We start from the raw sequence: 15661 nt of genomic DNA, 5'->3' as shown, positions 1-15661 counted from the left end.
TATTTTGAGTCATTTATTTATTTGTTTGTTTATTTATTTTCTTTGGGTTCTCCTGATGTGTAGTTGACTATATTTGTGGATAAAACACTACACTGTTCTGAATTGACAGTTGATACAGGTTTTCTCTGCAGTTGTGCAGAACTATTTCCCCACAGGCCCCTTCCTTAAATGGAAGGACAGACTGTGCATTTTGTGTAAGATGTGTGGGCTCTTTGAGAGGGGTAAGAAAGAGGTAAGAAGGCAACCAGACTGGCTTTCTTAAAAAGCGAGGCAAAATATAATTCAGGTGGTAATGCCTGGAACCAATAATGCTGTCAGCTGCTATGGTTGTCCGTGGTCATCATGATGGCTGTACCCAGATTTGTGAAGTTGTTACCTGCTGGGATGTCTAAGTCCTTTCTAGCCAAAAAAAAAAAAAAAAAAAACCACTTTTATGCAGCACTCACTGTATGCCAGCCTCTTATATACACTATCTGTATGCCTTATAATAATTATGCAAGGTAAGCATGTTATTTCCATTATGCAGATGAATAAACAGAGGCCTGCAGTGACTAAATCACACTATCTTTTTCAAACAGCTATCAGGCGTCAAAGCCAAGCTTGAACACATTTCTTTGAGTTCCCAAAGGCAAGACGTGCCTCTCTCACCCACTGTGCTTCACACTCCACCACTGAGTCGGGCCTCTTGTCCTAAGGTGCCTCCCTGGGTGATGTTTTCAACCTTCAATTGCATTCCTGAGGAATTTTTTTGGCAAAATTCTGGTTCTATTAGTTTTTCTTCTTATTTTTACATCTTCTGAAATTCTAAAGAGCAAGATTTTTATGTCTGTGTAAGAATTACTGTAGAGCATTGACTCGAAGAGGCTGAAGACAGAGCTCTGCAGCCAGCGAGCCACCGCAGGCCTCCCTCAATGCGAGGCTCAGCAGCTGTGTACCCGGCCCGACTGGGCGAGTGGCTCCCTCAGACCAGTCTGCCTGGGCCTGGGACAGCAAGGCCGTCCAGAATGAGAATTACAACAGTAACTAGGAATAAATGAAAAACTTGGAAATCTCTGAGACCCTCATTCTGTTCTAAAATCTTGCTATAAACCGCTTTTACTCACTTACCATTTATACATCATTTTCTAACCAGTTTCACATTTGTCACAGATATCATCACAAGTGTTTTATTTTTCATTACCTCACTTGCTTTGGAACAAAGTAGAGTCAGCCAGCCTTCGAAGACAGAATTGATGTTCAAGTATCACTCTGTGACTCACTGTATGCCCTTGAGCAAGCCCTTAAACCTGGCTGGGCCTCGATTTCTTCATCTGTAAAGTGGGAAGGAACACATGTGCGATTGAGTCTAGACGTACCCTCTACGCAAAGCACGTAGCGTAGTGTCTAGGCTGGAGTCGGAAGGAGTGCTAGGCACAGTGCTAGTCGTCATTAGCATTGCTGTTCTCACGTGAGCGACGAATCCCGCAACGACAGTTGTACTAGTTAATTTTAAATCTCCGCCTCTCCTGCTGGACGTCAGTGTCTCTAGACCTACTCAATAATCACAATTAACCCCCAATGCCAAGGGCCTGAGACCTTTTTCTTTCTCGCTTTTTCTGTCTTTAACCTTTTCCAGTCCATGTTCAGAAGCATAAAATAGAGCCAGCTTTTTCCGTCCAAATGTCCCCTCCCCTCCCCCATACCTGCTAGAGGTGCTTTCTTCCCTGTGTTCACAAATCCTTTCTCTGGGTTGTGTTTACTAGACATTCAAAAAGTGGCTCAAAGGGATTGAATGGTGGAGACAGCCTTTTTAAAGAAACTCAGATCAGAAGGGTGTGTGTCTGGGAGGATCTCCTGTGAGCCTCAGTGGGAGAGAGCAAGGCTCTGCAGTCAGAGATGTGACCTAAATCCCTGTTCTACGCCCGTTTTGTCCCCTCGGTCATCAGTCTCTTGTCTGAGGGTGAGGCCGGGGATGATGATTTTATTTAGCTCATGGGGTCATTCTGGGGCCCCTAAGATTCCGTAAGTGAAAATACTGTGTGACCTGGCAGGTATCAGAGAGACGCCATCATTGTTATTATGAAAAGAGATGTTATCTCCCCCAGATCAAAAAAAATTATGCAGAAATACAGGATACAACACAAATAATGCCCCCTTTTATTACATAAAAATCTTTATTGCAAAATCATTAGCATGTCATTCTAGAACATAACAATAACACATTCAAGCACACCTCATGGCATTTTAGGTGAAATGTTCTCAATGTTGTCCGTCTCGTGTGAGACATTCACATGCCCTACCAACCACACTCAATGGCGTGACTTCTGCTGGACCCTGTATATTAATGTGTAAGGAATGTTTGTGTGGAGGACAGAAAACATTCATTTCATTTAAAGACAGGAGGATCGCTGGCAGAAAAACCACAAGCATTATTTATGAGGAACTCACATGGAGAAATACCCAAGGTCAGCAGGACGGTCTTTTGATCCTTTTTTACTAGTCATACTCCAGAAATGCAGACCAATAAAAGAAAGGATCTTCATAAAATGGGGTAGGTGAACCCGTCTGCACCAGCATCTGCAGTGGGTACTTGTGAAAAATACAGACCCCGGAGCCCCACCCTGCACCTGCTGGGACTGGGCCTCGGGCGTCTGTCTGCAAACGCCTGGTTGGTTGGCTGCAATGCAAACAGAGTTTTGAGAACTTTTGTGCTAGGCAGCCAGAACTGACTCCATTAGGCAGTAGTATACTTGTGATTTAATTTTTTGTTTAGTTTTTGAAAATGAAAACAATGCAAGAAATTTTAGAAACTGCAAAGTAGATTGCAGTTCACATTTCCATCAATATGAAATACAACGGTAGCTGTATTTCTATTTTTGCACATCAGCAGCATGTTTTAATCAGCACTATTGTGGGGGGTTTTGAAAATATAAATTTTCATGATGTCTCCAATTAAAGGAATTTTATTCGCAGCTAGTAATTATCACAAGAATTTAAATATCAACACAGCACCACTTTTCCACACTGTAGTCTAACAAATTTCAAGCTCCTCGATGTCAGCAGAAGCAAATGCCGGGGACTCAGCGACGCGTGTCTCCATTTTACTTAAGACAGCTTCACAAGAGTGCTGCCTTCCTTCCTGAAAAGACTTCAGGAAGTCTGCACCCTCAAACTTTTTACCACCTAAAAAATCTCTCCATCAACTTTACCACTGTGGGGAGTAACTTTCCACTGCGGAAATATTTGCACTTGGCAGAATTGAAGTAGCCACGTGTATGTCTCCTCCTCACTACACCTAAGCTGCACCGATGTTGACCAAGGGCACGAACAAGTCACAAATCATCACTGCCAGCTAGCCTCTTCCTGGGGCACCACACGTACACAGAGGCCTTCCATATCCAGCCAGGAGTCACAGCTCTGTATCAGGTCCTGTGCTAGTCCTGGGTAGATACACCACCATTGTTTAGAAGTATTGCATAAGGCATTAATTGTAGTTTTTTTTAATATTTTATTTATTTATTTTTAGAGGGGTAGGGAAGGAGAGAGGAAGAGAAACATCAATGTATGGTTGCTTCTGGTGCATCCCCTGCTGGGAACTGACCCCTGTGGGGAACAGGCCTGCAACCCAGGCATGTGCCCTGACTGGGAATCGAACCGCGATCGTCTGGTTCACAGGCCCGCGCTCAGTCCACTGAGCTACACCAGCCAGGGCTTAATTGCAGTTTTTTTAAAAAAAATTCTGTTGTATAGTCAACAATCCAGCCAATGGAAAAACCTTTTCTGACCAAGTTTCCTGTTTCTGTGTCTTTGGGAAATCATTATTCCTCTATATCCAAATATTACCTGACCCTGATGAAATTATGCACAACATTTTTTCTGGTGGTCTCTCTTTCTCATCCTTTCTCAACTCCCAACTAGCAAATGTGGCAGGAATGATGGCATTGGAGCACCGGTGTTTAGTAACCCAAACAGAACCATTAGTAGAAAGGTTGGTGAGGTGCTTTTCAATGGTGGAATCGGACTGGCAGCACCAGAACTCAGGTCTGCCTTAGCATCACTACAGTGGGGCAGCAGACAGTGTGCCGACTGTGTGGCAGCATGTGAAACGTCCCAATAGCATATGACATGGAGCACATGTCAACCCCATAAGACATCCCTAGAAGAAAACGGTGAGCCTGAATCATGGAACCTATAGAGTTAATCATGGAACAACTTAGGAACAAGTTGGGAATAGGACACAAGGAGAGGAACAAGTTACGAGGTCTCTATCACAAGGGAGCACTATCCAGAGCGCAGAACCCTCGGTGGGACCACCAAGCGGGTTTTCACGAACCGATGCCATGAAACAAACCATGAGACACAAAGACAAAACAGTCATATGACAAATATGAAGTTTGTTTGAACCCTAATTAGAACAAACCAATGGCGAGAAGCCATTTTTGGAGACAATTGGGGAAATTTGATTATGGACTGGATTTTAGATAACCCAAAAAGGAAAGGTAGAAAATCCCCATGAATCCCAGGCCCCCTTGGAGCATCAGGCAGCTCTGGAGAAGGACAGTGTCCCCCAAGTTCATGTGTCATCCTCTAGTTGGTATCTACGTAGTGCTCTCTGTGCTGCTGTCCTTTCCCACCCCCGTCTTGCCTGGTTCACACGACAACCGTGTAAATTATGTATTATAGGCTATTGGTCCTTGACCTCTATAAAAACCTACATATTTGCTCATTATGTGTCAGTATCCTAAAACATTCTTCGTGTGTTAAATTTGGACTTCAGCAAATCAGCTGGTGAAGAAACATTTGCAATCATCACGGGGGACTGCCACCACCTGCCAACAGCTTGGTCTTGGCAAGACAACAGTTTCCATCTGGGTAGTGGTGTTTGTACAAGTGTTTTAATATTTTGGTGCAGTTTTCCCTAACTTTACACAAATAGTCAGATAGTCACTGGAATTACGCCCATAATCATGGGTAAGTACATAATCAAAAGATGCCTGTGAAAGGCTGAAAATAGACCATGATGCTTCACCAGACAGGGAAGATGTGATTGAGAATTTTACAACACGACTAAATTCTGCAGAAACAGAACTGCCCCTCCCGCCCAAACAGGAAGGCCCACTGTTCGCCTGTTTTCAGCATTCCGCTTTGTGCTTCCTTCAGGCGGGTTTCCGGTGTGAAATGAGCAACGGTTTCACGCCACCCCTCCTTACAGGTAAGGAGACCGAGACTCCGAGACGTTCAGTGGTGTGCCCAAGCTCACACAGCCAATGCGTAGCTTGCTTATGGGTCCTGGTTCCTCAGGTCACCCACGCACCCTCACCGGACCAGGGGGGAGGGGGGTGGCTGTCTTTGTCTCTGCCCGAAATTCCAGGGTGGCACTCATCCCCAGATCGTCTTGCTCCAGCTGCTCCACCAGAGGTTTCTCCCCTGGAGGGGAGGGATTTAGAGGCAGGTGTCAGCCCAGTCAAAAAGGAAAAAGAGTATCTGAACCTGAGCTTGGACTGTGAGCCAAAGGCCACCCATCTACCTCCTTTGGGCAGTGAGCTCGGGCAATACTGAGGCAGAGAGCACCCCCCAGCTCCTGGCTCTGCTGCCTTTATGGGGGGCCTTCCGTGGCAAGCCACCTTGCCGCTCTATCTTCAGCTATAAAATGAGGATAATTAACCTATTATTGCTATCAGGACTACCATCTAAGTCATGTATGGCAAGTGGTTTTCAGCCTGTGAAATGCTAGACAGCTGTAAGTGAAGAGTTTCTAGTTTCTCTATTTTTAGTTGTTGCCTCCACCACAACCCCTGTCATGTTGGGCTGTGTTTTAGGCTTCAAGCCTCTGCCCTGGGGCCAACATTGACCTTCCCATTCTGGTCAAAGTCTCACAGGGGGTCTAATCCAATCTAAAGAAGCAGACAGAAGTCCCCTCCCCCACCTTCTAGACCTCTTGCTAGCCCCCCTACCACGCATGTGTGTGCATAAACACAACACACAAGTACATGCATGGGTGCAGGCACATGTTTGCTCTGCCACAAGCACACACACTGGTGCACACGTATGCACTCACACACACATACAGACTCCCATCCATTCTTCACCTCCAAAATGGAGGCCAGGGTCTTCAGTCCAACAAAGCCACCTGAAGACACCCAGAACCTGTGTGTGTCACCCTTGACTTTTGCATGGACTTCTGCCATTTCCTGGCTCCACCCAGCCTGAAACGGCTAAAATATCACAGCAGGGTGGCTCTAGTCATCACCTGGCCTTCTTAGTAATTCTAGTCTCCAGTCAGAACCATTGGGGTGGGGAGACCTGTAGAGAACTTATTTATAAAACCTGTGAAAAAATCATGTGTGTATGTATACATGGCTAAGGAGTTGGAAGGCAAAGAATTATGACTAACAGGTGATTTAATTTTAGGCATTTTCCTCTTTGTGAAGTTACTTCAATGTTCAATTATGTTGTTTAGGTGGACATAAATGTTTGCACAGGAAGTCTGTAATTGGTGGCAATATGGCTGGCTGAAGAGGGCTGGTCATTTGGGCAGGAGCAGAAGCAGGAGCCCAAGTTGGGAAAACTTCTGGAAACTGCTGCCAGCTCACCCTTCATTGAGTCAGGAGACTGGGGGTCAGGAGAGGCCTGAGCCTCAGGCTGCCCTCACTGGTTGCTTGGTGGCCACTCTCAAGAGCGGGGGCTGGCCCTGACTCCAGACCTTTTGCCCCCTCTGTTGTCGGGCAACTCATTCACATTCTATTTTAGTGTCTCTGCTTAGTATGGCCCTGGCCACAGAGCTCAGCTGGTTAGAGTGTCATCCCAGTATGCTGGGGTTGCCGGTTCCACCCCCAGTCAGGGCACGTACAAGAATTAACCAATGAATGCGTAAATAAGTGGAACAACAAATTGATGTTTCTCTCTTCTCTCTCTCTCTCAAATCAACAAAAGATTAAAGAATACAAAATAAAAATAAACACTTGCTGTTAAAGAATTCTAAGGACTAAATAAAGTTATTAAAAAGAAGATAAAAGTCACACGAAGTCCTGAGATAAACATTATTCACATCTTCAGAAATATCTTTTTGGAGCACTGCTTTGCTTTGAGGCCCACCCACTCGCCCACACCACACGTTTTTTTTTAACTTCCTATTTTTCTGGAAGGGAGACTTCGACCTCTTTTTTTCTACCTGTACCCCCTCCGCCAATAACCCAAGTAAACGACTTGGTGTTCCCCCTCCCACACTGCCCTTCGTGTGATCTGAAAGCATAAGCAGGTGCCTATCCAGGGCTTTCTTTCCTCTTTCCTCGCTGTTTCTACACACGGAGTGATCGCGTGGTCCTGTTTGCATCCTGCTTTTCTCACGTAGAGGCATGTGGCAGAAAAGTCTCTTAGCCTCTCTGGTGAAAATCTAGCACATTGTTTTAAATAGTTGCATTGTATGTTTTAGACTTTTAGAGTGCAGATTTATTCCCCAACTCACTCATTAGTGAGCCACTACAAAGCTTTTTTATCTTTTTGGTGCTACAACCTTCACAGCAATTAACATTTTGATATCTCATACATTCCTATGTAATGATGCTTTATTACTCCGTGAGATTCCTGTGAAGTGGGATTATAAATCAAAAGGTATGTATAACACTTCATTTTAATAGAACTTGAAAGATTGTTTTCTAAAAGGTCGGCAATATTTCCTATTTTATTTGTTCAGGAAATATTTATTAAGCTCTGACACCATGCCAAGCACTGTTTTAGCAACTAGAATTCAACAATGAGCAAAACAAAGATCCCAGACCTCATGGGGAAAAGCAGTGGAGGGGAGCCGACAATATGATGATAACTTTAATATATACTTTTGTACCAGAAATGTAGGAAAACACATTTTCCTTTTCTTTACTGTCAACAATTGGCATTACCACTCTTTTCATTTTTCTCCAATTTATAGATGTATTGTGATATTTTATTATCTTAATTTGCATTTTCTAATCTTAAGTAATTCTAACATTTTTTACATGTTTATTTAGCTATTTGGGCTTGTGTGGGATGAACTGCGTATTTATAATAATGTATTTTTCTGCTGGGTGGATTGTATGCTGGACCCACACTTCTTGTCAGTGTTCATGAGCTCTGTGTATATTGCAAATAGATATTTATCTGTTGTCTATTTTGCAAATCTTTCCTCAATCTATTGCTTACCTACTGATTTCATGATGGTTTCTTTCACTATGTAATATGTTTAACATTTACCAATCTGTCTTTTTGTTATGACTGTGTTTTGTTGTTCTCTCTTACCTTCTGCCTATTCTATCTTTGTCCATTCTTATCTCCAAACTCTGGGTCATGTGAATTGTTTTCTAAATTTTTCTCCAATTAAATTTTTTTATTTTTGTAATATATTTTTCAATACACCTGGGATTTATCTTTTAACATGGTATAAGTTTGGGGTCCAACTGTATAATCATTTTCCTAATATTATTTATTAGAATAAACCCTCAGTTCTCTACTGAATTAAAAGGCCAACTTTTACAGTTCCCATATGTACTGGAATCTGTTTGCCTGCTTATTTATTGCTCCGCTCCACTGGTTATCTGTCTATTCATATTCCAGTTTCATGCTGTTTTGATTACAGTCTTCTTTTTCATCATTTAAAAGTTATTCGGTCATAGAAATCTTCAGATCATTTTATCCAATTAAAATTGTAATTTGTATTGAAAGTACATTTAATTTCTATTGGGAACAAGAAAGATATCATAATCAAGAAACAAAAGAGATTGAATAATTATAAGATAATACTGTGTAGAAGTTTATGGAAACACACTGGAAATGTGGAGGAAAGCAAAGATCTTCTATGGGTCACATAAGTCATCAAAATGGTACAAGGAGGGAAAAAAGTGGGAACAGACAATACTGGGTTATATCTGAACAGACGCACTTCTGTGGAAGAAATTAGAAATGGATTTAATGGTTTACTGTTTGTAGGGCCATTCACAGGGCACAAATGACTTACCGGCCAAGTTCTATCTAGCCTTTAAAGGACAGATAGTCCCAATGTTGTGAAACTATTCAACACCAAAGAAAAAAAGACAGAGGTCTCCCTGTTATATGTTATGAAGCCAACGTCATCGTAATGCTAACATGCCTCATAGACAACTCTCAGTTGGGAATGAAGAGTCTTATTTGAAATAAAATAGTTGCAAAAAGGGTCCATCCATGAATCAAAAAGACTAATGTACAATAACCAGCTTTTATTCCAAAATTCAAGGATATTTTGATCCCAGAAAATTTATCAATGTAATTTATTACATCAACAAATGAAGAGAAAACTGCCATATAAATGGATACCAAATCGGCACCCGGTAAAATCTAGTAGTCATTTCCAATATAAACCCATGATCCCTTATTTAAAATTCCGACACCCAAGAAAGACACATTTCACGTGATTTCACTCATATGTGGAATCCAATGAACAAACTGAACTAACAAGGAAAATGGGGACAGGCTCATAGATGGAGAGCAGGCGACAGCTGGTGGGCGGGGCAGGGGTGCAGGGATTGAGTAAGATAGAGAAAGGGCTCATGGACATGGACAACAGTGGGTGGTTGTGGGGGGTGGGGGATGTAAGGGGACTAAAAAGTAAGGTAAAAATACATACAAAAAAGATTTAAAAAACAAAAGAAAAAATTTCTGACACCCCAAAATCTCTGAACACTGAAATGTTTACCTGTAATTTTGGCATTATATTTCATCTGATGTGAAAGTTGATCTGAACTGACACAAAGAAACTACCTAAATACAGAAACTATTCTTTTTTAATAAATGTACAGTATTATACATTCTGTATGCAAAACATACTCAAAAAATACTTAATGGATTATTTGTTACTGTGGCTCCCTGTACTATATTCAAAAGTATTATAGGCTTTTCTTGTTTCAAGTTGAGTTTGAGGAGAAATAATATGAGGCATGTGCCTTCGATTCTCTGGAAGAAGAAAAACATTACTGTGTTTCATTGAATCTAAGACACCATTCCTTGGAAGGCGAGCGTTTATTTTATAAATCATTAAAAGAGAAAAATGCTGCTCATTACAGTATGAACCATCATCAATTGTAAAACATATTCCCATTACAGAGGGACCGAAATATGAAACAGGTGCATCTCAGAGTCCATGAAACTCGGTGCAGACATCCAAAGGCCATCAGGAATCCACCGCCGGCCACACGGCCTGTCCAACGAGAGCAGGAACTGAAGGCCCTGTCCTCTGTAAATGTCAGCGTCTTGGGGAGGGGCCAGGTGTGAGGTGCAGTGCGGTGGTCTGGGTCAGCCAGGGCTCCAGAGCTGGCTCTGTGTTGGTTAGTTGTTTGATTGTGGACCAGCTATTTAATGCCTCAAACCACCGGGCTGTGAGAGTAGGAATACCGATTCACAGTCATTTTAGGGAGTTGAAAGGGTGATACAAAAGAGGGCTTGTGACATTCCTGGTACAGGATGAGCCCCACCTAAATGGCAGCCCCTGGAAGGAGGGTGGTGGTGATCGTGGCCATAAATCTAGGGTCTTCCGGTATCTGTCATCCTGTGATTTTACCCAAGAAAAATCTTGACCATATTTCTCTCATGTCTAAAGAAGATTCCCTGCTATTATTCGAAAAGCTGTAATTGGCCTTAGGTCCCTGGGCTACCAAAGCACCCTAAATGGATAATGTTCAACCCGAGTTTCGGAGTTGGAAAGAGCCTCAGACAGGCCCTAACAGGAGTCAAGGGAGAAAGTGTGACTTTCCCAAGTGACGCAGTCAGGGCAAATGACAACTACAGCCTAGACCACGAGGCGCACTGGTCAGACTCTTTCTAGGGGCCAAGGATCCTGTCCCCAGGGGGTTGGAGTTCATTCCAGTAGTTTCTGGCAGTTTCCTCAGACCAGCTGATCTCTGTGTCCTAAGCCAGTCATTTCTCCTCTCCAGACCACTTCTTTCTGCTCTGGGGAAAAAACGATGGATGCAAACTTAACCCACCCACCCCCTTCTGACTTCCTGTCTGACTTTGACCTTCACTGTCCTCCACTTCCACCCCAACATTCTAATTGGCCACTCGGAAGGAGTTTGGGGGAGCTCTTCCGTACAGAGTCTCTGAAGACCTGACATCGCCAATCTGCTGTGTGCTCTCTGACAGGATGGGAGTGGTGAGCAGCAAAAAGCAGGTCAAGGAGAAGGGTAAGGGCCCATGGAGCCCTGTGAAGGACAGCACCCAGAGCAGAGAGGCCCCTCCACTGCCGCCCCTGGTGAGTCATCGCTGTTCCCAGCTGGAGAGGGAGGAGGGAGAGTACGGAGCACGTGGGGCTCCATGGGCCATGCTGCTTGCCTCCAGCCAGCCCCAGTGCCATTATCTTGGCAACTCAGACCTTCCACAAATAGGGTCCCTCCAGGGTCACCCCAGCTCACATTGGTGTGGCAGTATCACAGACTGTTTAACAGCCAGAATGCTGAAGTGTCAATCTGTTAGCTGTATCTTCAAAGCAGGTTTCTTAACTCCTCTTAGCTTCAGTTTTCCCACCTGTAAAATGGGTAGAATGAAAGTACTCTTTCTGATAGGGAGGTAACTGTATGCCATGTAGATACAAGTGTGCAAGGCTATAATGTATTGCCTTTTGCATAGGACTGAGCATGGTAAGCTCCCAATGAGGCTTAGTTAGTTTTCAGTGGGCAAGCCTTGAAGAGAAAGAGAAATTAAAGAGATCGGCTTGAGGAAAGGGTGTGCTGGAGAAGATTCTAGGGCATTCAGCAACATCTGCAACCCCCAACCCTATCCAGAAGCTTCTAGATCATTGTCCCCTTCCTGGTGCACCAGCATTCCAAAGAGCTTACTCCCCTAGGGCGAGGTGTCCTGAGAAGGGAGGGTGCCTGTGCGTGTGTTCGCAGGGTCTATCTCACAGTTCCGGTTTGTTTATGAAGCAGTTAGCACCCTTTGATGCTACTGGTTCCTAACAACGAATTTTTAGATGATTGTTTGTGTTTCCCTTGCCTGGCCACCTACTGCCTTTCGGTTCCGGGCAGTCGGAAGCCATGTCTGGACCCCTCTGTCCTGCCCTCTCTTCCCCGACAGCCCACCCAGCTAGTCATCACTTCATTCCCACTGTGACCTAAGAGGGTGGTGGTTGCCACTCCCATTTCTGAGATAAACCAGGCGTCTTATCTGTGTCCCCACTGAGTGCAGGGTTTGGCACAGGGCAATAAAATGTTTGTTGAATAAATGAATAATCAAAGGGCTGTGGGCTAATTATTGAGTCATCCAGTTGAGTAGATTGGACTTAAATTGAGTCATCTCTTCAAAGTTATGTGCTAATTAGTACAGCCTTCAGTGCTTTTCACTTTTAAAAAGTCACAAAATACATATTATTTATGGAGGAAAAATGATAAGTACTCATTATCCTCCCAGTAAATGGTACCGGAGTTAGTGTTGCCGAGCTCCTGCCTGCAGGCATTGTTTCTGGGTGTTATTTACGTATTTAAATTTTCAGTGGAACCATACCATACATGACCATTTTGTGATATGCTACTCCAAAATTATCTAACAGGTATGGAATAGAAAAAAAAGATTTCCTGTAACACGCATGTCAGGGTGGAAGGAGGACGAAAGGACCCCCTAGTGAGGCCCCGCTCACCTGCAGAAGTAGAAAGTGACCCGCCCGCGGAAGGTCTCTCCTGTCCCCCGAGTGGGCCCCCTCAGCCGAGGGCCCATAATTCTGAACGTGCTTATCATTCCTCAGCTTTGCTTTTTTGTTTCATCCCATAGGCGTATATTCCTAAGCACTGTGTAGTTTGATTTTGCATATTGTGAGCTTTAAATCAAATGCGGCCAAAGGCAGGTATTCTTCTCACACGTGGGTTCTAGATCCACTTGGGTTTTTTTCACTGTGAGCTTCATCCGTGTGTTGAAGTTAGCTCATTAACTGCCACAGCCGTGTAGGACTTCATTGCCCTAATTGATCTCCTCCTTGGTCATTGGCCATAGGGGTGACTTCTGTGCTTGATTAGTTTTCATGTAATTAGTATGTACTACGATGTATTTCTGCTGGGAACGGTCTCGGGCATGCTTCCTGCTATACCTATGCAAAAGTTTCTGCACAGGGTATATACCTAGGAATGTATTGGTTGAGTTTCAAGGAAATGCGGCATTTAAATAGTTTTCCTGGAGAACAAAGGCCCTTTTGCAACCTCATCACTTAATGACAGAGCCAGGATTTTAGGCCAGGTGATCGGTCACTTCCCCCACCCCCAGCCCCCATTCCACAGCTGTCTCTCGCAGAGTTGGGGCATCCCTACCCACATACCCCTCCTCTAAATGTGTATGTGGTCTGGGCAAAGATGGCAGGTGTTCCAGGGGCTGTTCAAGAGGCACTGGTACCTGGGGAATAGAAGTCACCTGTGTGTTTGCAGGTGGGCACACAGTCTGCCTATGCCAACTTACAGCAGACTCACCCACCACCCAGCTGGCTCTGCCCAGGCTGCAGGGCGCTGAACTAATGCTAAGGACATGTATTTTTGCTCCAGGTCGTGTTTAACCACCTGGCTCCTGTACCTCCCGATACACACCCGGATCAAGGTAAGAAGGGGCCGCTTTGGAAGCTGAGGCTCTGCAGGCCGACTCTCCAGGCCCAGACTGGGAGGGCTGGGGAGGCTGCGGGTAGAGCAGGTAGGCCTGGGGCCGGCTCTGTCCCAGCTTCACCTGCCCTTGGGGGCCTCTCCAGCAGCCAGGCACCAGTTCCTTTAGTGTACCTGAGCCTAGGTGGGTATCTCTTTAAAGACTTTACAAACTATAAATGAGCCCCAAAAAACAAGAGTTACAGTGAATACAAACAGCATCATTAAGCCCAGGCTTTCAAAGACCTAGCTTCCAGCTTCAAAGGGTATGTGGTTCTGCGTCCTCCCTCCCAGTCCTCGGTCTTGTTCCTCACGGTCCTTGCTCCCTTTCTGAGGCCCTCTGCTGACCTTCTTACCACCCATGCCACCTTCCCTCGCCCCCAGGCTCCACTTGCACTTTGGTGGGCAGGACTGTGGAGGTGACAGAGCAACTGATCTTGGCCTTCCTGGGTCAGGGGCTCAGGCCTCAGGAGAGAGGGGCTCAGAGGGTAGTGGCTGAATTCTGAATTGGCATGCAGGAGATCAGAACACCCTGCACCCTCATAGCTCCCTTCCACACACCACCAGGAAGGCCAGCCTCCATGAGCTGGGGTCACTAATTCACCCACACGGGTGGCATTGACACCTCACCTGGTGTCACTTATCCTGTTGGAGATTCCAATTAATTAGCATCAGGAGCCATTCTTCACTTCCTGACAGGGGGTTCATACCTCCAGGAAGGAAGCCCAGAGGAAGGAAATAAACAAACTACTTTTGGCACAAGAATTTGAATCTCAACACCAGAGGAGCCTCTGTCATCTGTTCCAACCCCCTCTTCCCATTGAGAAGAGGTGACTAGCTCAAGGTCACACCAAGCATTCGTGACAAAGCTGAGTCATCCACTCCCAGGGAGCGTGGTGGTCTCCAGGTGACCTTTTCCAGGCAGGTCTCCGCTCCCCAGAGCAGTGCAGAAAGCCCTATTGCCGGCAGTGGTCGCTTGAACAGTACCATGCCAAGCTCTAGAGCCCTCTCTCCACCTCCAGAATTTCTAGGGACCATTCGCAATCAGGGGCACCGACAGCCGGAAGCACCATGATAGGGCCCTGGACATGGCCACAGGTCTAAGTTACACTTGCCATGTCCCAAGACCACTGCTCCGTTTGAGATAGAGCCTGGAAGGGACAGGTGAGGAAGGGGTGGAGAGGAGAAGCTCATATGCCTCCAGGAGGTAAGGAATCAGCCAACCTCTGCTTCCAAATTTAGGTCTGCTGATCTCCTAGACCTCTGGCTGTCGACTCCCTCACACAGTAGCCCAATCTAGGCCTTAGGGTTACTATGTGGGGTCTAGAAGGGAAGAGCCAATGGGCTCAGAGGGGCAGTATGTCCTTGTTCCCAGGGTCAAGGTCAGGAGGTCAGTCCACCAGATAGAAATATCTACTCCTGGCCCTGGCTGGCATAGCTCAGTGGATTGAGCACAAGCCTGCAAACCAGAGGGCCGAGGTTCGATTCCCAGTCAGGGCACAGGCCTGGATTGCAGGCCAGTTCCCTGCAGGCCAACTCCCAGCAGGGAACGCATGAAAGGCAACCATACATTGATGTTTCTCTCCCTCTCTCCTTCCCCTCTAAAGATAAATAAATAAATAAAATCTTTAAAAAATAAATACATATCTCCTCCTGCATCAGCGAGTGAGAAGGCTCACTCTGGCTTCCTCTCTGTCCCTGCCTTTTCCTAACTCTCTTAGTAGCCAGAAGATGGCTCGTAGCACAGGCTTAGCTCAGCCTGTACCATCAGCCCAGTGGGCCTGAGTGGTGGCCATCTCTTCCTTGTTCCCTCTAGAAGAGCATTTTGTGGTGGCACTGTATGACTACATGGCAGTGAGTGACCGCGACCTGCAGATGCTGAAAGGGGAGAAGCTGCAGATCCTCAAAGAGTAAGTCCCAGAATGCTGCTCGTGGTCAGGGGTCTCTGTGGCTCCGTGTCACAGCAGGACACCCACCCATCCACGCAGCTACCTCTCTGCACCCCACCACGCTCTCTCTGACTGCCTCCACCACATTTGCTCCATTGCCCAGCCCCAAGCCAGGTTACC

The 15661-nt window shown here is 45.4% G+C and overlaps 1 protein-coding gene across 3 annotated transcripts in view; it reads left to right on the top strand.

Moving 5' to 3' along the window:
* Positions 1 to 15661, top strand: part of BLK (BLK proto-oncogene, Src family tyrosine kinase) — a 55051-nt gene that overhangs the window by 26153 nt on the left and 13237 nt on the right. Inside the window, exons 2-5 of one of the 3 annotated variants that reach the window (XM_037042176.1) lie at positions 5060 to 5191; positions 11125 to 11233; positions 13503 to 13554; positions 15409 to 15502. In XM_037042176.1, coding sequence (XP_036898071.1) covers positions 11126 to 11233; positions 13503 to 13554; positions 15409 to 15502 — 254 coding nt within the window. In that variant the 5' untranslated portion in view covers positions 5060 to 5191; position 11125. Of the gene's footprint in view, positions 1 to 5059; positions 5192 to 9074; positions 9080 to 11124; positions 11234 to 13502; positions 13555 to 15408; positions 15503 to 15661 lie in introns of all 3 variants that reach the window. The other 2 variants (XM_037042175.1, XM_037042174.1) reach the window with 2 other exon arrangements.

Source organism: Sturnira hondurensis, unplaced genomic scaffold (genome assembly GCF_014824575.4).
Source record: "Sturnira hondurensis isolate 20B ecotype Veracruz unplaced genomic scaffold, ASM1482457v3 Scaffold0003693, whole genome shotgun sequence".
NCBI lineage: Eukaryota > Metazoa > Chordata > Mammalia > Chiroptera > Phyllostomidae > Sturnira > Sturnira hondurensis.
The sequence above is the reverse complement of the archived record's forward strand: the minus strand, read 5'-3'. Positions and strand labels throughout refer to the sequence as shown.